Source organism: Phyllostomus hastatus, unplaced genomic scaffold (genome assembly GCF_019186645.2).
Source record: "Phyllostomus hastatus isolate PE091 unplaced genomic scaffold, TTU_PhHast_1.1 phas_contig_58, whole genome shotgun sequence".
NCBI lineage: Eukaryota > Metazoa > Chordata > Mammalia > Chiroptera > Phyllostomidae > Phyllostomus > Phyllostomus hastatus.
In genome coordinates, this window is record NW_025333916.1 from 29369533 (window position 1) to 29391378 (window position 21846).

The 21846-nt window shown below is 32.9% G+C and overlaps 1 protein-coding gene across 4 annotated transcripts in view; it reads right to left on the minus strand.

Moving 5' to 3' along the window:
• Window positions 1-21846, minus strand: part of KIF2A (kinesin family member 2A) — a 70025-nt gene that overhangs the window by 10388 nt on the left and 37791 nt on the right. Inside the window, exons 4-18 of one of the 4 annotated variants that reach the window (XM_045847753.1) lie at window positions 21791-21845; window positions 20352-20417; window positions 19633-19733; window positions 17125-17220; window positions 15595-15649; window positions 15075-15237; window positions 12470-12560; window positions 12274-12337; window positions 11598-11689; window positions 11112-11254; window positions 10536-10740; window positions 9698-9808; window positions 6579-6646; window positions 3403-3516; window positions 2353-2503 (exon numbers count right to left, since the gene is read on the minus strand). In XM_045847753.1, coding sequence (XP_045703709.1) covers window positions 2353-2503; window positions 3403-3516; window positions 6579-6646; window positions 9698-9808; window positions 10536-10740; window positions 11112-11254; window positions 11598-11689; window positions 12274-12337; window positions 12470-12560; window positions 15075-15237; window positions 15595-15649; window positions 17125-17220; window positions 19633-19733; window positions 20352-20417; window positions 21791-21845 — 1575 coding nt within the window. Of the gene's footprint in view, window positions 1-2352; window positions 2504-3402; window positions 3517-6578; window positions 6647-9697; window positions 9809-10535; window positions 10741-11111; window positions 11255-11597; window positions 11690-12273; window positions 12338-12469; window positions 12561-15074; window positions 15238-15594; window positions 15650-17124; window positions 17221-19632; window positions 19734-20294; window positions 20418-21790; window position 21846 lie in introns of all 4 variants that reach the window. The other 3 variants (XM_045847752.1, XM_045847754.1, XM_045847755.1) reach the window with 3 other exon arrangements.

The window sequence follows — 21846 nt, forward strand, 5'->3', positions numbered from 1 at the left end:
TATATTAGTTTTATCTCTAGGGCATGTCTTAGACTCTATCCCATCTTAATCTACCTTGTTAGATGTAATATGGCAATAAGAATGTGTCCACAAGTATCAATACTTAACTAAAGGCTAATGCCAATTCATCTCCAGATACTTCCATGGGGATGGCAAAGTTGAAATAAATCCACACACTCTCAAATACAGAGGAGGCTGCCAGAACACATGATGTCATGCTGAAAGCCTCTGAACTGGTTCTGGTCACTAGCTAACCTCTTCAAATTAAGGTCCTGCAGAGACCCAACAGATGTGAGAATAAAACAGAAAAGATCTGCTATACAGAGTATCTATCTTGTTTTAGTTTTCCATATTCCATATCTGGTACAATGCAGGGTTGGCATAAAGAATTTTATAAGTAACTATAGTCTCCTTCAAAACTTTTGGGGATGGGGGACAGACTAAGGCCAGGATTCTCATTTTTAGTTCTTTATGTTCTACTAAAGAGTTCTAAAGTTTAGAACTCTTACTTTAAACCAGGTTTCTCAACTTCAACACTGCTGATATTTTGGGTGAAGGAAGGCTTTCTTGTGCATTGTATGATATAGCAGCATCTCTGGCTTCTATCTTTTAGTTTTGGCTGTCACTCCAGCTGTGACAAACGAAAATGTCTCATACATTTTTTCCTGGAAGGCCAAGTCACTCTGGTTGAGAAATGCCGCATTAAGCCCTGCTTTACTAACAGAGAGTAATTTGGAACATGATAATAAAGAGTATGTCCATCCTTTACTCTATAGTATTATGGACTTTAATACCTGCTAAAAATATTAAAAAATAAGTTATACTATTTACAAAGAATATAGAGTGGGCAAAAGTAGGTGTACTGTTGTAAGTGAAACACAGTTTATTCTTGTATTATTTATTATTGTATTATTTTTCATAAAACTGTGAACCTACTTTTGCCCATCCTTTGTATTTTATTGCAGCTAGCAATAAATGTAGCTGACATAAGCTTTAGCCCTGAAATAACAAAGACACAGATTTCAATCCTGCCTAGCTTCATCACTTACTTGTATGATTTCAGTCAAGTTACTTAATCTTTTAGAAAGTCAGTTAAAAAACAAGGATAATTACAGTACCTACCACATCAAGTTGTGATTACATCAGATAGTAACAGAAATGTTTAGCAAATATGTCATGCAGTAAGCAACAAACAAATGCTACCTTTTATCATGATGAGAAAAGGCCACTATAGAATTTAGTGGGAAATGAATGATACAAAATGATATATATTATACATTTTAAAAACTAAGTTAAACAACTACACTCATATAAATAACTTTTACAACTTACTGTATGGAAGCCCTCAATATAGTAATTATGTGAAAATGTGTATTATTTATGTCTGTTTCTTTACATGCTTGTCCTTATGTTGTGGGCACATATGTTATTATTTTTTGAGTATCTGAGGAATCAAAATTTTAAACTAAATGACACTAAACATTTCAAACATAGAAAGCAGTCAGATTTAACAAATAGTAGCATTTTGCCACATTTGATTTTTTTAAAGGTTTTATTTATTTACTTTTTAGAGAGAAGGGAAAGGAGGGAGAGAGAAAGAGGGAGAGAAACATCAGTGTGTGGTTGCCTCTCATATGGCCCCCACTGGGGACCTGGCCCACAACCCAGGCATGTGCCCTGACTGGGAACTGAACCAAAGATGCTTTGGTTTGCGGGCTGGTGCTCAATCCACTGAGCCACACCAGCTAGGGAAGTCATGCATGTTTTTAATACATGTGCATGAATCTGTAGTTAATTTTGTTTTTAAGCTTTATATATGTTATAGGGTATGTAAAGTTTTTAAATGTTTTCCCCCTAAGTTACTCTAAAAATACCTAAATTTTAATATCGGTGTAAAATCTAAGAAAAAGGTTCAGATCAGGGGTCATCAAACGTTCTTAAAAGGCCAGATAGTACATATTTTGAGCTTTTGAGCTATATGGTTTTTTGCCATTTCTGCTGTGGTAAGAAAGCAGCCAGTCCATAAATGAATGAGCACAGCCATGTTTCAATAAAATTTTATTTGTAAAAACAGATGGCTGACTCATAGCCTGTAAAGGCATACCTTGGAGGTACTGCAGCTTCAGTTCCAAACCATTTCAATAAAGTGAGACCTAATCGTTTTGCTGGTGGAGGGTCTTGCCTTCAATTTGTAAAAAATGCAACACCTGAGAAGTACAATAATGTGAAGCATAATAAAATAAGGTATGCCTATAGTTTGGTGACCCCTGATTTAGATGATAGATTTCATTATCCAGTTGTGTTACTGATGAAATGAAGATTAGGTCATTACAACTGTATTAAGTCACTCACATTTTGTTCACAAAGAAGTTTTAGATCATCTCTCTGAGGGGAACTCCCCACTCCCCACTGTGCCTCTAAATCATCAATCTGATTCGGTGGATGGTGCATTATTGGACGAACATCACCAGCAGCAGTTGGATCCACAGTCAATTCTTTCACCCTATAAACACATAAGAAGTACCTTAAGTTAACACAGACTTATGCAGAGTAACAAGAATATAGACATCTTTTCAATATAAAGGCAATCAATTAACATATTAAGATTGATGATGTCAGCTTTCCAGATAAAATTTACCTGAAATCTGTGGCAACACTAAAGAGATATTTAGCTGTATAACTTTACATATTTATTTAGGTAACTTTACAATTACTTCAAATATAATTATTATACATAATGAGAATTATAAAGTATGTGGATTCAGTATTTCAAAGTAAGTAAGAGACTGCTGTTGAAATTAAACTATATGAACAGAAAAATGCTAACAATGGCACTCAGATCAATAAATGAATCATTGCCAAAAATCAGAGAATTTGATCCATTTGGCAGATTTTTGGTAGTTCTAATGCTCAATTAAATAGCTATATGTGAATAATCTTATTTAACGTGTAAAGATTATAAAATATAAATTAGTTCCATCATTTAAAAAGTGTTTACCTAGTATATTAAATGTACACATTTGGGAAAATGTACATTTTCTAAGTCAAAAGGATCCTTGTTATTTCCTTGCAGATAAGGAATATAATAGCATACAGAATAAAGGTAAACTTTTCAATTTAAAGGAGAATTTATCTTTCAATGGTAAATTTGCAGAGATGACATCATCCTTAATAATATGAGGAAAAATAGAAAACCTGAATTCCAAATCAACATTTTAAAGCAAATAAATTAATAAAGTACACAGAAATAAAGATCATGCAGTACAACCATCACCTGCCAAACAAAATGAAAATGAAAAATAAAATGGTTCATGACGGAAAAATGTAAATGAAATATTTATACACAGCGTCATTCAAATGAAGCTATTATAATAAATATCTTATGTACAGAATGAACTAGACCTGGTAATCGAAGGAGAAAAGTCGTCATACTCATAAGAAGGAGAGAGGTCAGGGCGACTGCCACTACCCTGTGAGAAGGGAATGTCTGATGGACTAATTCCAAACTCCTTTACTCTGCAGCATCAAACAGCAACAAATTAAAAGAAAATGCTCTTGTAAAGACAGCAATGCATATTTCAAATTTTCATTTAATACTCAGTTTGTTTAGCAAAGAATATTAACATTGTTGTGACCTAATGTGTTTAGAACACTTCTAAAATAATCCATTTTAAGATTTAAAAACTGTCCTACTGATTCCCTACTACACAGTCCTTCCCTTCCAGTACTTTCCCCTTTCCTCATGATTCTTCCTAAAAGTTTAACTAGATCCTCAACCAAATTTGAAATGGCCCTTATTTAACTACATGACCACTCAATCTAATTTCCTTGTGCAATCAATACCATGGTTTATTAGCATTAGTAAGTCCTCAATATTCTTGCAGCATTTTCAAACTGAACACAAGACAACTAAGTTCTAATGGCACCCACTGTCTGTAACGATTAATTTCTTTTTTTGTGTACATATGAAGCATCCTTGGTGTACCAATCGAGAAAATACTCATTCAAATAATTTTTGTGTTTGGTGATTCAGATGAAAAATGCTGGTTGAGAAAAGCCTTTAGCAATGGGATTCAAATTGCTTTTGCTAATGTCTTTAGGTTATATTTAACCAAATTATGGCTTTTCTGATCCAATCTTTGTGATTTCCCCCATTTCTTTTTGGGCCCATCCCACTTCATAATAGTAGGCAGTATTTGTTAAGTACTTCCTACACATCAGGTATTATTAGAAATTTTTAGGCATTATATTCTTTAATACTAAAGATAATCTTGCAGATGAGAAATTGGCTCAGAGCAATAAAGTACCTTACCTGAGGTCATTCAATAAGAATGTGGCATAACTGAGGTTCAGACCCACTTTTTTTTACTATAAATCTTATGGTAAACACTTCCAGTGTATATTAACCATATTCTGTTTCTCTCACTAGTTTTCTTAGGTAGAACTAAATGAAATTACTGTTTTATACATCAGAAAGAGTAATGTAGGTCAAACTATTTACTATACATCAAACTAATATCTTTAGTACATCAAACTTTCTTCTATCTATAATCAAACTTTCTTCTATCTGTACATCAAACTTTCTTCTATCTATAATCTTTCTTTGACCTACTGGTAATGTCTGTGCCAAAGGTTCAATACTGGATTCATCTGCCTTTTATCCTTTATGTTCACTTTGGAAAGCTCATTTACCAGGCATGCTGACAAATCTAAATTCCTAATACCACTTAATTCTTTTTACTCCCAACCCCATTTCTTATCTTGTTCTTTTAAGAATCTCCAATTTTAGATAGCCTGCCAGCACCTAACCATGCCTTCCCTATATTCAAAGCCCTCTTGCCCAACCTAAACTTTTCTACATGCAGGAATTATTCATGTTCCTCCAATGAGTACGATCCAAGGAGGTTGAAAAATCTTTATTACTAGAGATTTGGAGATAAAAGGCAGAATCATTTGTCCTAGAAGGTTAATCATGTGCAAACAGATTGCATTACATGATAATAAGTTAAAACATTTTACTTAGACCTAAACAAACTAAAGAAAAGACAAGAAGGAACATTCTCACATTAGGGGAACTCCTCTGCAGCAAGTAGTCTGAAGACATGGAGGGTTTTTATTTGTCTTAATTTTACAACATGGCAATATTCTACTATATTAAGCTGTTCCTCATGTCTCCCATAAACAATTTTTAAATAAGAGGCATTTTAAATTAATGATGAATACCCTGCAATACCAAAAATGTTTATTATAGGCTTGCAGCTAGAAGCTCATAATTCGAAGTTTAAGAGAGATTAAATTTAGAAATAAAGTTATATATTAAAGAAGCTACTATATTTTAATCTCTTTACAAAAGTTCAGTAAGTTTATACTTTCCAACAGTTTTTACTATGATTTAAAAACATCTCTTTAGCTGAAGCAAAAGCAAGATACAAAAAAACAAGGGTGCAATCTCATTTATGTAAAGTTCAAATGAGCGACCTATGTTGTTTAGGGATAAATTCATGAGTAGTAAAACTACTTTTAAAAACAGAGGGGAAAAGGGGGCCACATGAGAGGCAACCACATATGGATGTTTCTCTCTCTCTTTATAAAAAAGACAGAGGAGAAAAATTTTTTTCCAAAGAAGTCAGGGCAATAGCTGCCTCAGGTTAGAGATTAATTAATTAATTTGGGTATGTTATTCAGGAAATTTCTAGGGGGCTGGAAATGCTTTCTTTCCCAATCTAATGATAGGAATTTTCATTTTATAAGTATTCATCAAATTATTCACTTATGTTTTGGGTACTTTTCTGTATGCATATGTATTTCACATTTTAATAAAAGATTAAAACTTCTATCGTGATTAAAACAAAGAAATAGGAGACTTTTTATTCAATAAAATTAATTGACTAGGAAAGGACTGCAAAGAGGAATTTTTCTCTAGGTTTAAATCACAAATGCAGTATGTGTAACAGAAATTTAAAGCTATAGTCACTCAAAACCAGTGCAATGGAAACAATCTACGGAACAAACACAAATATGCCCATCATGATCCAAAATTCCAAGGGCATTTCCGACTATCAGATATGAACTGCTTTACTACTCTGTAATTTTTTTTGACCTTTCATCTGTAAATATTCAGTTATCTATTATAATTTGTAACACTACTGACATGAATAATAAAATGTAACCCATCTAGAATACCAGAAAGAACTATGCTGTCATTACTACTTTAAACTCTAAATTCCATGTATAACATTTAATATTATCAGAAATAATTTTCAGCAAAGAGCAAAACAATTTAAGAAATACAGATCGGCCCCCTTATACTTACTTTAGAGTCTTAACATACTAGGAAGGATTTGTATGATTCAAAAGTAGTAAATTATGAAATGTTCTAGAATAGAACAATTCTACTAAAAATATAAATCTCTTCTCCAATTACACATTTCCAATTATTTTGAGAACTTTACAAAATGATCCCAAATATCATGCAAAAATTTTTCTTAATTGAAATAACAGTTACTCTATCAGATATTAAGTCAAATCATATTGCTCTATTCCCCTCGAATTTCAAAGTGGATAACCATTTCTCATACCTATTCGCATATCTTAATGTATTAAGAGTATTTTCACAGGATGCCATTCCTGGAGAGATTGTGGCAATCTATGGGAAAAAAAATGCAAAGGTAAATAAAATGTTATAAACAATGAAGACAAAAATGCTGATATACAGAGTGGGGTAAAAGTAGGTTTACATTTGTGAGTACATGAAACACAGTTTATTCTTCTATTGTTATTAATTATGTATTATTTTCTTTTTCTAAAATATATTTTATTGATTATGCTATTACAGTTGTCCCACTTCCCCCCCTTTTAACCCCCCTACCCTGTACCACCCCTCCCACCTACATTCCCACCCACTTAGTTCATGTCCATGGGTCATACATGTTCTTTGGTTTCTTCATTTCCTATACTATTCTTAACCTCTCCCTATTTTCTACCTACCATCTATGCTTCTTATTCCCTGTACCTTTTCCCCCATTGTCCCCTCCCATCGACAACCCTTCATGTGATCTCCATTTCTCTGGTTCTGTTCCTGTTCTAGTTGTTTGCACAGTTTATTTTTGTTTTGTTTTGTTTTTCAGTTCGGTTGTTGACAGTTGTGTTTGTTGTCATTTTACTGTTCATAGTTTTGATCTTCACTTTTTCTTAGATAAGTCCCTCTAACATTTCATATAATAAGGGCTTGTGATGATGAACTTGACCTTATCTGGGAAGCACTTTATCTGCTCTTCCATTCTAAATGATAGCTTTGCTAGATAGAGTAATCTTGGATATACATCCTTGCCTTTCATGGCTTGGAATGCGTTTTTCTGGCCCCTTCTAGCCTATAAGGTTTCTTTTGAGAAATCAGCTGATAGTCTTATGGGAACTCCTTTGTAAGTAACTGTCTCCTTTTCTCTTGCTGCTTTTAAGATTCTCTCCTTATCTTTAATCTTGGGTAATGTAATTATGATGTGCCTTGGTGTGTGCTACCTTGGATCCAACTTCTTTGGGACTCTCTGAGCTTGCTGGACTTTCTGGAAGTCTATTTCCTTGGCCAGACTGGCGAAGTTCTTCATTATTTTTTCAAATAAGTTTTCAATTTCCTGCTCTTTCTCTCTCTTTCTGGTGCCCCTATGATTTGGAAGTTGGAGTGTTTAAAGGTGTCCTGGAGGTTCCTAAGCCTCTCATTTTTTCTAATTCTTGTTTCTTCATTCTGTTCTGGTTGAATGTTTATTTCTTCCTTCTGCTCCAAACTATTGATTTCAGTCCTGCTTCGTTTCCCATCACTCTTGGCTTCCTGTACATTTTCTTTTACTTCCCATTTCATAACCTTCACTTTTCCTTCTATTTTGCAACCATACTCAACCATTTCTGTGAGCATCCTGATTACCAGTGTTTTGAACTGTGCATCTGATAGGCTGGCTATCTTGGCATTGCTTAGTTCTATTTTTTCTGGAGCTTTGATCTGTTCTTTCATTTCAGCCTCTTTTTTTGTCTTGGTTCACCTGTTACATAGTAAGGGATGGAGCCTTAGGTGTTCACCAGGGTGGGGTAACCCACATAGCTGTGTCTTGGTGCTGTATGTGGGGCAGGGAGGTCCTAGATGGAACAGTGCTGCTTGCTTGGCTCTCTGCCAGCTTTCAGTCACTTCCCGTGACCCACAAGCAAATTGGGCCCTTCTGGTGCTGATGCTGGGGTGAGTGGGCTTGTGTACATTCTAGGACCCTGTGGGTTTCTCAAATGAACTCTCCTGTGAGGTTGGGAGTGTCTCCTGCTGCCATAATTCCCACAGGTATTTCCAGTCAGAGGTTTTGAGGCTTTATCTCCCCATGCTGGAACCCTGGGTTGTGTGTTCTGTCTCCCTCCCCAGTTGTTCCCTCTGATTTATCTGCACACAAATGTGGGACTGCCCAGTCCTCCAGCCATCGCCTTGCCAGGCATCCTCACTGTCTTGGCTGCCTGTCTCTGCCCCTCCTGCTGGTCTGGATGAATGTTTCTTTAACTCTTTGGTTGTTGGACTTCCATACAGTTCAATTTTCTGGCAGTTCTGGTTGGTTTTTGTTTTTAAATTTATTGCTGTCCTTCTTTTGGTTGTGCGAGGAAACAGTGTATCTACCTACACCTCCATCTTGGCTGGAAGTCCTTATTGTATTATTTTCCATACAAATAACTGTACACCCAATCTTGCCCAACCCTGTTTGTGTATGCATACGCAATAAACACAATGAAGTTTAAGCTCATTAAACTTTAATCTTAACACAGCTATTAAAAATTTATTAATAATATTTTAACTCCAGATAACTGGCTATCTTGGGGCCATAGTTAGATAATAATTAAAGATTCCAGTTAAAATATAAACAGTTTTCTAAATGCTAAATACACCAGCAAGTGATCGAAATCAGGCTGAAAATGGAGGTCAACACCTAGAAGAACGAAATAACATTAAATGACTTCCCCCCAACCCTCTTTAATAGCTTTATTGCCTAAGGATGAGCTCTGCTGGACAACTAAAACTTCATCAGAAACGTCGAGTTTCACTTGTTAAGAAAATTAAGGACAGAGTTAGGAGGTGGGGATCATAGCAGCCAGAAAGTGAAGTTTTTCCCAGAGAGACAACTACAGAGGGAGAAACTCAAATTCTGCATAAAAATGCCCAGATGTCTGACTCACCCCTAAACTAGGTGTAGTTAAGGCAGACTCCAACCACATAGCTGAAGGCTAAAACAGCTAAATGGAGATTTTAATTTCTATTGCTACCCACAGCAGAGGAGATGAGAGTTTAGAGTAAGTTCAGCTAAGTTAATTTCCTGCTACAAAAGAAAAATCAATAATCTTTAGAAGAATATAACAGAACCCAGAGTGTCTATATGGTATTTATTCATAATAAAAATGATGTAATACAAAGTTACTAGACATACGAAGAAATAAAAAATATAACCCATACTATACTCAATGTAGACCAACCTCAGGAAGATTCAGAATAGAATGCACTATAACTGCAATATAATCCTACCAGACTGCAAGGGACCACATCTTAAGTATCCTGTCTCTCTCATAATAGAAGAGTTTAAATGACTGTTATTAATGTATGTTATAATTTTTCCATAGGTATTATGTAATTATTCATTTGGAATTGAAAGAAATAAACAAAATAAACCCATAAACTTACCATGCAGGTACGAGAGTTTTCACCTATGAATGAATCTCTTAACACCTGAGTGAGTTTACTTGCTCGGAAAGGGGTATGAGGTTTATTTCTACCTAAGGCTCTGATGCACTCCTGAAAATTAAGAAAGCAAGTTTCAGATATTAGGTTTCTTATAAAGAATAGTACTCTCAATGTATTTGAAAAGATCTCTTACTATTAACTCTAATAATTAAGATCTGATCAGCTCTGAAAATGCTACTAACAGGTGTACAGCATAGTAAAGATGTTGCTATAAATCCTAATTCAAGAAAATGAAATTAAAAACAAAAACCAACAAACTGTTATTTCAAAAAACTCTTCTGGAGACTATGAGTAGTGTTTAGGAGTGACAGAAAGAGGGATAACTGTAAAAAGAAACCTTTAAAGTTGTACGATGAAAGAAAAAATACAGAATATTTTCTTGTAGTCCTGCCAATCTTTGCTTTTCTAGCCAAGGAAGAGGTATAATACTGGCCTAACTTTTTGAAAGGAATTCCAGATTTTCCTGAGAAACTATTTCTTCATTCAGTTTTGTGGTTCCTTGACCTCCTCTGTAAAAATATGACTGATTAGTGTTCTCTGGAATCTCCCTAGTCTTAAAACTGACCTGCCAACTAACATCTTTTATTCACCCAAAAAAGAATGAATAATATGTAAACAAAATTTCTGGGTATAATATAAATCTATACCTACAAATATAAAAAACTAAATTTGATAAACTCTCTTACTTAAACAAATATGGACTATTATTCTGTAGCTGAGTAGATACAATTAAAACCAAAAATAAAAGATTTTTCACAAGTAAATATACTTTATTTACCTTGAGTGCTAAAAGGCTTTTATTAATTTCAGCACCTTCAAGCCGAGTTTGCCTATCTGCACTGGAAGTATCAGCTCCTCTTTCATTTCCAGCCAAATCGATGAGAGAAAATTTGCCATGTAGTTTTCCTTTCCTTCTAAGTATAATCTGAAACACTGCATGGCTCCGAGATGAATGTGCATTCGCAGATGTCTGCCCAGATGTTCTACAATGTGATTAAGGACAGTTTGATACATAAAACCTTTAATTTGTGTTCAAACCACAGTATTTTCATTAAAAAAAAAACCTATCTAGTTTTCATGATTTAAATACAAAGGATACATTTTGAGTTAACAACACTCAAACATAACCAGATTCATACAATTTAATCTGGCACACCTCTAGTATATTTGTAGTGTGATACAACTGAATCTATTTCACTCAAAGTTACATGTAATGACAAGCTTTTATGAACTATGATTTTTACCTCCAAGATGCATTGAATAATATCCTTGCTTTGCTTTTATGTTAAAGCCAAAATATCTAAAAGTGATTAATAAAGTTGAGTTTCCCTTTCTTAATTAAAATGAGATTTACCTGCAACTGTTGCCTATGTCAATGAGTTTCAGTACATCTTCAACACATTTGACCTCCCGTTCCTGTAATCCTACTACTTGAACCTGCTGTTTTCCATCTTCTAGTACTCTTAATTTTGTCTTCCGGTTTAGCAAGTCAAACACCTAAAAAAAAAAATCAAATTAGAAAACTATCCTTAAAAAGAAAAGAATCAGTTCTATAAAAATTAGTCATTCAAACCCTGAAAATCAACTTAGAAATTAATACTTAAAATAAAATGCTCAATATCTGAGTTGAAGAGTTTCAAAGGAAATTTTAAAAATCTCCTAACAAAATTCTAACATAGAATACACATAAAAATTACATGGTGGCAATGGTTGCATAACAATGTGAAAGTACACGCCACCAAAATTATATACTTATAGTTAAAATAGCAAAATTTTTGTTACACATAGTTTAACCACAATTTTAAAAACTACAACAAAATATTTTAAAGTTTCCACTTACCTTTCCACTATAAATTTCAAAAAAGGTTGCATACACTTGAAGCTCTAATTTCTTATAGTTTGGCTTCTTCAGCATTAAAAAGACATCTCGAGCTATCAAGAATTTCATATGGAGAAAATTTGTTAAGATGCAACAAATACTACCTTTAAAAGGAATTTCACATAATCTTTACTAAAATAACAGCATCAATAATGAAAATGAAGACTAAAGCAAACATTAATTTTACATAAGATAGTAGTAATATTTTTTTTACACTTAAGGTTTAGATGCCATATCCTTCACTATTTAATAAAAGGATGCTACTATCTATCCTTATAAATTGCATAAAATTACAGGTGTTATAATAAGGTTGCTCTGATAACCACACAAAATGGAAGCTTTCCACAAATCATTATTCAACAACAAGTAGTAAGTTCCAGCAATGTGATAGATTACAATGACATAAATATAACCAAGATTTCCACCCCGAATGTACAGTTCTTTTCAAGCAGTGTGATAACCTAACACTGACATAATATACAGTAAGTATAGTACTATATAGTACTATACAGTAACTATAGTACTATACAGTAACTATAGTACTATATCCCGGACAGTATGTCCAAGTCCTATTTCAAAGCAGCCTGAATAATATTTAAGAAGAATATTATGAATGATATGCAAAAAGGTACATTACCTGCTAATGCATAAATTCCTTTAGAACAATCTTGGTTCTTTCCTGAAAAGTCACCTCCCATAGTCTTTATGTAAGAAGAAAATAAAAAATAACAGACATTATTCAGGAATAAATATTAAGAATTTAGTTCTAAAAAGTGAGCTATAAGGAAAATAAACTAGCTTCATATCAGGATGTAACTTAATAAATTACTTACATGAGTTTTTCCACTTCCAGTCTGCCCATAAGCAAAGCATGTAGCCATTCCCCTTTCAAATATAGTTTCCACCAGTGGTCTAGCTGTAAACCTTAAAAATAAGAAAGCACCAGTCAGATTGTGCCTTCAATATTCCAATCAAACAAATAAGAAATAAAATATAGAGTTTTATTAATAAATAAAGCTCCTAACAAGATTTTTAATAAACCAATAAGCTCACCCGTGAAGCCACAACTGAGTCTATTAATTTGTTAAAAATTTTAAATAACTGTACTGTAGAATTGCTTAAAGCTCTTTAAAGCATATTGTCAACCAGTAATTCCATAATAAATAATGATCACAATACTGATGGACAACAAAACCTGAGAGTAACTGAGCTATGATATATATATATATATACATATATATATATATATATATGTATATATATATATAACCACAGTAAAATTTTAAAAGAAAAAAAAAAAAAGATAGTAATATTAGCCAGACAAGTAAAACATAGAGGGTAGGGCAAAAGTAGCTTTACAGTTTTCATATGGAAAATAATACAATTAATAAATAATAGAAGAATAAATTCTGTCTTTTGCATACTCACAACTGGAGACTAACATTTTTGCCCCACCCCATATATAATGATTTAAAAAAACCCACAATCTAAAAGTTTCAACAGAAACAATGAAAAAGTGGTAGTCTCAATAGAGAAAAGCTAAAGGGGAAAAGAAAAATACAAAAACATTATCTTAGACCAACTAAGTAAAAAAGTGTAAGATTTCATCGAATGTGGACAAGTAAAAATAAACTATGCTTATAAGACATTGAGTTCTGAGTTGACAGTCTTGATTTAAGAAAAGGATGTTGGATTAGTTTTCAAAGTTACTGGTGTAATCACCACTAGAGTTAAAATTAAAAGGCAGGAGAGACAAATATTTTATTGAGCAGAGCACTAAAAAAGTATAACAGAAAACAAATCTACTTTTTACACAGGCTTCAAAATAATATATGTGAAACACAATATAGCTCCGCTAATTCTTTTTTTTCTTTAAAGATTTTACTTACTTATTTTTAGAGAGAGGGGAAAGGAGAGAGAAAGAGAGGGAGAGAAACATGGATGTACAAGGATTAGTTGCCTCTTGCATGCCCACACCTAGGAACCTGGCCCACAACCCAGGCATGTGCCCTGACCCAGAACTGAACAGGCAACCTTGTGGTTCACAGACCGGCACTTAACCCACTGAGCCATACCATGTAAGGTTTTTTTCTTCTTTTAATTTAATTTTATTTATTAAAAATATTTGTATTGTATTTTTCCCTTGTTTTTTTTTTTTTTAAAGGGCAAACTGGAGAAGCGACAGAACAAAAGGAGCAGAGAAAGTTCTAGAAATGAGTCTGATTAGACAAGAAAAGCTCTAACTCCTCAATCCATAAATATTAATGGTAAGAGAAAGGGGTTAGAATAAATATTGGTAAAGTTCATAACTATAAATATAGGGTAAACCACAGAATGTTTACTAAATCTAGCATTTACATTAACATACTTTCATTTATAATGATTTCTTGAAAATGATTATAAAGGGCAGACAGACATATATTATGGACAGAAGTTGAAAGAGAGAAGAGAGTAAGGGGGCAGGAGTGTACTCCATTCTCAGAAAAGGTAAAAAATATACAATTTATAATTATAATTCACTTTTAAAATAAGTTCTTCACAGTATCTCTTTCTAACATTCACCAGTCCTTTAATTTTGTCCTTTCTTTACAACTGAACTCCCAGTTTCCTAGCTTAAGACCAATGGAGTTGGTTTCAATAGCATATCGTTTATAACATCTTCAAATTCTTGGACTCTCAGTAACTCTCTAGTTTTTTTTTTTTGCAGTCATATTTATTAAGAAAAAGGACAACGAAACATAGCAATCAAGTAAACTGTCAAGTTTTATATAGCAGTATTGTTATTTCAAACTGAAATAAAACTGACCTGTTATAATATTTACAAGTGAATATTTACAAACAGCATAAAAATCTAAACTTGGCATACAAATTATTGGAATATCAATATATTCTACATGTAAATTTGAGTAGTTTGGAAGTGGAATATGTTAACACACAAGAATTTCATGTATTAAAACTACCCCAAAGCTTAAAGATGATAAAAATTAGACAAATATGAGTAGATTTATAGCAACTTTTTTAAAAGTGGTGGTACAGCTAAATAAAAATTTAGACAGATTAGGCTGATGTATAAGTATTTCAAATTTCTTTACTAGTACAAGAATTAAAAGTAAAATAAAACTCCTCTTCTAATCACTTTCCATTTGTAGAGGTATGAAAATGTCAACATCTCTTTATAAATTTCCTATCCATATATATGTTGTGTAATATGCATATAATAAATTAATCAGTAATGAAAACTACCACCTGGGGGAGCATTAAAGAGAACACGTGTTAATATTTATTATAGTGTGTATTACACATGCTTCTTTGTTTAAACTTGGAATACAAAAGCATATTATACCTCTGGAGAAATATTCCAAGATCAATGTAAATTTCAAAGTAATGATGAATACATGGTGTAAGAAGAAAATTCTAATTTAAAACAAATTTACCTACCTGTAAACCATTTCATTAGGAGCTGAGTCATCAAAGGCATAATCAAAACGAAATGTTTGGTTTTCTAGGTACCTTGTTAAATCTACTTTTTGTTTTGGTTCATGTACCATCACAACATCTTTACTAGGGATTGTGATTACATCAAGATCTTTCATTTGAGTTTCTAAAAGAATAAATGAAAATCAATGCCCAGAAACTTTTACAGCATTTGAATTAACATACAAAAAATTAAAGTTTTGTAAATATATATCCCATAAATATTCCATTCAGTAAGACAGAATATTTCAACAACAAATTTTTAAAAATCAAGATTTCTGTGAGGCAAGAACCAGGAATGGAAGTAATTCAGAGCAGTAACAATATCAACAGATTAATCACAGAAATCCACATAATGGTTATGTACAAATGAAATGATTTACATTTATTTAACTGTCCCAAACCAAACTGACTTCTGCTACTACAAAACAGATTACAAAGAAGATAAAATCAACCTTTTATTATAGCTCAATAAGCATCATACCTTTTTTATTGAGTGGTCGTTTTCTTACACAAACACATATCCTATGTTCATCAATCTAGAAATAAAATACTTTATTTCAGTGATTATCAGTGGTATATAAAACACTGAAAAAGTCTATGCAGTATTTCTTCCAAAGATTTTAGAAATTTATGCATGGCATAAATAGGATATGTAAGCTTAAAAAACAAAGTAGCTTACACAAATTTTAATAGTTATCAGATACAATTATTTATAAAATTCTGAGTATAATAGAGACTCCTTTTATTTTGTTATTTGGTAAACCACTAGGAAATAACCTTGCAGAAGGCACTAATATTCTTAGTAGCATTAAGTTCACATTAAGAAGCTGCCTTATTCACTTCAAGATGTGCTGTATACAACAAAAGTAAAATTTCCTCCAATTGACATATTTTCAGGAGGATTATAGGGAAAGTTGTTGGCAAAGATAACTACATAGACAAGAAACATGATTCCCAGGAGATTACTGAACAAAATAATTTGAACATGCCAATTCTCACACATAAATACATTTCATAAAATTTATGTTCCCAATACTTACCTTTTAATAATAATTAACATAAAGCAGGGATGGGCAAAGTATGGCCTGCAGGTCAAAACCAGTCCACTACCTGCTTTTGCAATGTTTTACTGAAACAGTCACACCCATTTATTCATTCTGTCTACGGCTGCTTTCATACTACAAAAGCAGGATTGAATAGTTGTGACAAATACTGTATCATATGGTTCAGACAGCCAAAAACATTTACTATCAGGTCCTTTTCAAAAAACGTTGGCCAATCACTGTCATAAAGTATGAGCTCAGAAATAGTAGGTTAAACACATGGAAAAGTATCAAGCAGGAGTACCCACATGAAGGTACCCAAATACATGATATGCAAATGTTATAAACAACTCTATTAAATCCTATATAATACACCTGAACACAGATGTATTTTGTGTTCCACATTCTGTATGTGCTAGTTGAAATGGATTATTTTTCACAAGTACCAATTACTCACAAAAGTATTCCCTGTCCAGTAGAGAATATTTAATTCTCATTCTTCAATAGGACCGGAGTTGAGTAATAAAACAGCAGAACACTTTTTGAGCACTAAATTCCTGGTCTACTGCAATCCTTAACCACCGCCACTTACTGTTAAAAGCCAAAATAACACTTATTGAGAAAGTAACATGATAGTAAATTGGACAGAGGGATCTACAGCAAAAGCCATAAAAAAAGTGAAGGAAATTGGGTGTTCAAACATAACTCCTTTAATTGTTGTCCTGCCCTACCAAGACAGGAAAGGCTTTGATTTGAAACAGACAGCTCTGTTGAACGCATGTCTGACACATCAAATTACGGAAGAGAAGCATAAATATGGGTGATTTCTTGATTTTCTTAAAATGCAGGAAATAAGCACATAAAGTAAAATTTACCTAGTAAATACAATATTAACTTAGTGGGGATTAAGCATGTTTTTAGTTTAGCACAAAGAGTTCCAGAGCAATGATTTACAAAAAAAATCTTACAGGATCTGCTGTTGTTAATGGTCTATAATCCAAACTTCCTCTAAAGTCTCGGATCATACACATAATTTCATAATTTGGGTTTGTAGCATCAACATCCTATAAGAAGACAAAGAGAATCATCATGTATTATAATTATAGTAATGTGGTATTTGTTGCATTTATTATATATGGTTTGAAAATTAAAATTAAATAGATTTGCATCATTTGCCCTAGCTAAGTCCACACTCAAACTGAAGATGTGATACAATTTAGTTTCAGAGTTATGACTAATCATATGCTTAGGAATCATTTTTATATTAAAAATATAATTTTGGTAGTCTACATGCATTACGTTAATTCTTCTTTAAAAATATTTATTTATGTATTTATTTATTTGTGAGAGGGGTAAGGAGGGAGAAAGGGAGAGAGAAACATCAATGTGAGAAACACTAATCAGTTGCCTCTCATACACACCTGATCAGGGACTGAACCTGAAACCAAAACATGTGCCCTGACTAGGAATCAAACTGGCAAACTTTCGCTTTGCAGGACAATGCCCAACCAATGGAGCCACACTGGTCAGGGAGCATTCTGTTAATTCTAAATCAAACATTCCTCATTAAAGCCATCCTTGACCTATTTCAAAAATTTATCTGTTATACATATACCTTAATTATCCTAAAAAATAGAGCAAAGGAGAAATAGTGCTCATCTTAAATTCTAGAAAAATTCATTTAGTCAGATTCTTCTCAATTTTTAATTCAATGTCAACAAGTAGAGATATGTATTCATTTATGTTCATTTTCTATTTTTGTTGGTTTTCTTAAAAAAACAAAACAAAACTAAGGCATGGTAAAACAGTTCCAAATCGACAGGACTTAGAATTTAAAGGAATCAAAAGCCAAGATAATTTTTTAAATCTTAATTATTCAAATTATTGAATACTGACTGCTGTGGAGAAGAGAATGTTCTATGACGTGGCCACTTCCTGGTCCTATCTGATTGCTGCTGACTCTCCCACTAGATTCAAACAGATGCTGCTAGATATGGCCAAAACAATGATGCTTCCCCCAAATCCCCTCAGACTGTCTGACTCCTCCCCTGTGCCACAGGCATGCCAATTCCTGGAACAGGCCCTTGGCCCTACCCTGGGCAAGTATATAATAAAGCATTTTCACCTCATCTGGGGCAAGTCACATGCCAGCATCCCTATCCATCCTGCCTTGTCCTATAGAACACCTTAGCCCCTGCCACATGATGAATGATATCCATGTCTTCTTGTCTCTGATCAAGACACACCTCACTTATAAGTTCCCTGAATAAACTTTTAATGTAATGATGGAGTTGGCAACCTCTCTCTCTTTGGTTTCTTGGCCTTGGGAAAAACATAAATGTAATTTACTTTTTTGTCAAAACTGAGAAAATTCAAATTAAGATATAATAAAGAGCAACAGTTAACAGCCTCTCCCAGCCACGGGCAATAAATTACTGAACATTCTAAGAAGTCATATTTTCTTCATATACCATTTGCAGATTGGCTTTGAATATAATTAAAGTTCAAAACTGTTAATGAAACTTACTTTCAGGTAATCTTCTCAGAAATAATACCAACTATGTCAACTGAGGAGTAATATGTAAAGTGGAAATTAAGATCACAAAGAGATGTGAAAATATTACGAAGCACCCACAGGAAACACCAGGTGGCATCTGTGCTAAGTTATCAGTACATCTATCTTTTTTTGTGAAATATTTATTTCAAAACCCACTGGTCATTCTCAGATCATTTACTTAGGATGAATATTATACTGGTTTCAAAATTCCCAAACACAACATCTTTATGATTAAGGCGATTTGAACATACTCCTAAATTGAAAAAAAAATCCTGATTTTTTTTTTAATAGGAAATAAGTTCTGAGGATACAATATAAGCACAATGGAAGAATTATATGTACAATAACTGAACGTCTAATACATGAACATCTGTAGGAAGATAAAAGACCAATTCTCTATGTAATTTTTCTAATGCTCATAAACAGTTTTGCTACCATCTGAAGGGAACTAGAGGGCACAACACAGATACCACTCTCAATATCTAGTACAAATCAAAACACGAAGAATTTATCCACTTCAAATGTGCTATGTTGACCTTATTATTAACCATGGAAAAACAATAATTTATAACATAACCATGTACTTTAACTGAATATTCTTCTAAATGATGTATTTTTAGATAGTTTTTAAAAGTCAGAATCCTATTATTCTTGCATTAGAGTTCTGTACACAAGAGCTTATTATTCAAAATGGAACAAACTTTAGGACTAACACATACTCACTAAAACATGAAAAGTACATGTAATGAAAACCATTATAACTCTTCTTCACAAGAGTTTATATTATTCCTCAATATCAATTTAATGAACTACATTGAAATCTTTAAATAAACACAATTACTTTTTCCTAAGCCAATTACTTTCACTTACACTCTAATCTTCAGTTGGTGCACAAACAAAACATATTTCCATTACAAACCTGAGCTCTTTTTTCTCTAAGTTCTTGTTGTTGTAGTCTCCTTTTTTCTCGTTTCTCTTGTAACTTTTCTACTTCTTTCACACAATTAGATTTTCTACGTGCTGAAAGAAAAAGATGAGCTATAGAAGCACTTTTTTTTCAGAGTACTGTACTTACACACAAAATTTTATGTATAATATCACTACGTAACCAAAAGAAAGTACACAGTGACAAAGCATGCTTATTAACAACTATATGAACTTTATGAGCTGCTTTAACAAAACTAGGAACAGGACAATATACAAATAAGAGTCAAGAAAAATGACTCTGAAACATACTGATACATGTCATCTCTTGGTTTAGAATCACAGATCTTTGAAGCAAGAAGTGTAAGAATTTCTGGTACAACATCTGTCAAATTATCATCTGCCCAGAATTTTAAATTCAAAGCAACTGAAATACTTAAAGTTTTATAGTAAAATTTTTCTCTCCAAAATATCCATTAAAAAAACCAATTAATAAACTAAACTAACAAGAAAAAAATAATTTTTCACAGCGGTAAAATGAAACCTTCAGTCAAGTTGGTAATTAGACTGTTTACCATTTGGGGACTTACAAAGATGACCAAGAGAGAATACATGTATGCCTAAAATGACTGAATCCTTGATACATGATTTACATACAAGGGGGTCCAAATTCCTTTTTTGCAGCTTGAACTGGAGATATATCTGAAACACTACCATTCTGTTGTGCAGAAGAAGACTGTTCAGGAAGCTGACTAGGCCGTGCACGGGCAGAACCAACCACTGTAAGTAAAACAAAAATTTTTAATTCAGAACAAAAAATCAGTAAAAGTATAAACCTTAGTAAAATGAAGAGATATATCTGAAGAGAAATGATATTTAAAAGCTGCATTAGCAAATTGTCAGATTTCCTACTGATGTATACATAAACAGAATAGATAATAATTCTGTTCAATAAACTGATAAGCTAAGAGGTTTTTGGCATAATATGTGCAGACTTAGGTGCCACAAATGTAGTTTTAACTAAAAACTCAATCTGAATAATTTATATAAAAACTAAAGCCAAGCTTAATTTTTAATAATATAATTGTACAAAATAAGAATGTTAAATGCATTCTCATTTTGAAAAATTTATACAATTCAGACTACAGAAAGTAAAAACCTAAGTCCTTTAACCCTCCCTATATTCCAAATCCAATTCTTTGCTCCTCAAACATGCAAAATTTGTTTAATTTTTTTTATAAGATGGTATTTATTTATTTTAGAGCAAGGGGAAAGGAGGAAGAAAGAGAAGGAAAGAAACATCAACCTGTTGTTGCCTCTCACGTGCCCCTCACTGAGGACCTGGCCCACAACCCAGGCATGTGCCCTGACTGGGAATCAAACCAGCGAACCTTTGGCTCGCAGGCTGGTGCTTACTCCACCTAGCCACACCAGACACAGCTGCAAAATTTAAGCAGAGAATTTCCTACTGTGGTTGTTATAAAAGTTGAAAAAGACATATAAATATAAATATCACATTTTACAAAGAAATATAAATTTTCACAAGATGCAAATGACAGTGTATAAAGTACTGGATTTCCCTCTATTTCCGGTCTCTCCTCCAATGCCTATGCCCGTCCTTTCTCTGTACGTATGTATGGATATAAATACATACATACATACATACATACATACAGAAAAACATCACTATTAGGAAATACATGCTGAACTGCTGAATACTAAGAAATTAACTATACATCTCCTGTTTGAAAATATATGTAAGACCTGCAATTAACTAAAATTTATACCTGTTCAACTTTTTAGTTGACTACAAAGTTACTCATGACCCTTTTTTTGAAGCTTGTTAGCCAACAACTTATGTATAATGTCATGATGATTAAATTTACTCTTGTGAAATTAATCAACTGACTAGTTTCTCATTCCCTTCTTTATCCTAACACTCTCCTAAAATCTGAAAAATTACTGGGTAAATGAAATGAATAAAAAATTCATCACTTACCTTTATGAATATATATTACTATATTAGGAAATCAAGATACCAATCTTAAAATTAGCCATATAAAGTTTAAATAAACAGTAATGTCAAGGGTAATATTTACTTTTGATTTACCTTGTTAGGGCCAACAGGCAAAATTAATAAAATTCTACTTTACCTCTATTATCTCTTGGAGGAGGGTCATTCTTAATAGAAGCCACAGTCCGTCGATTC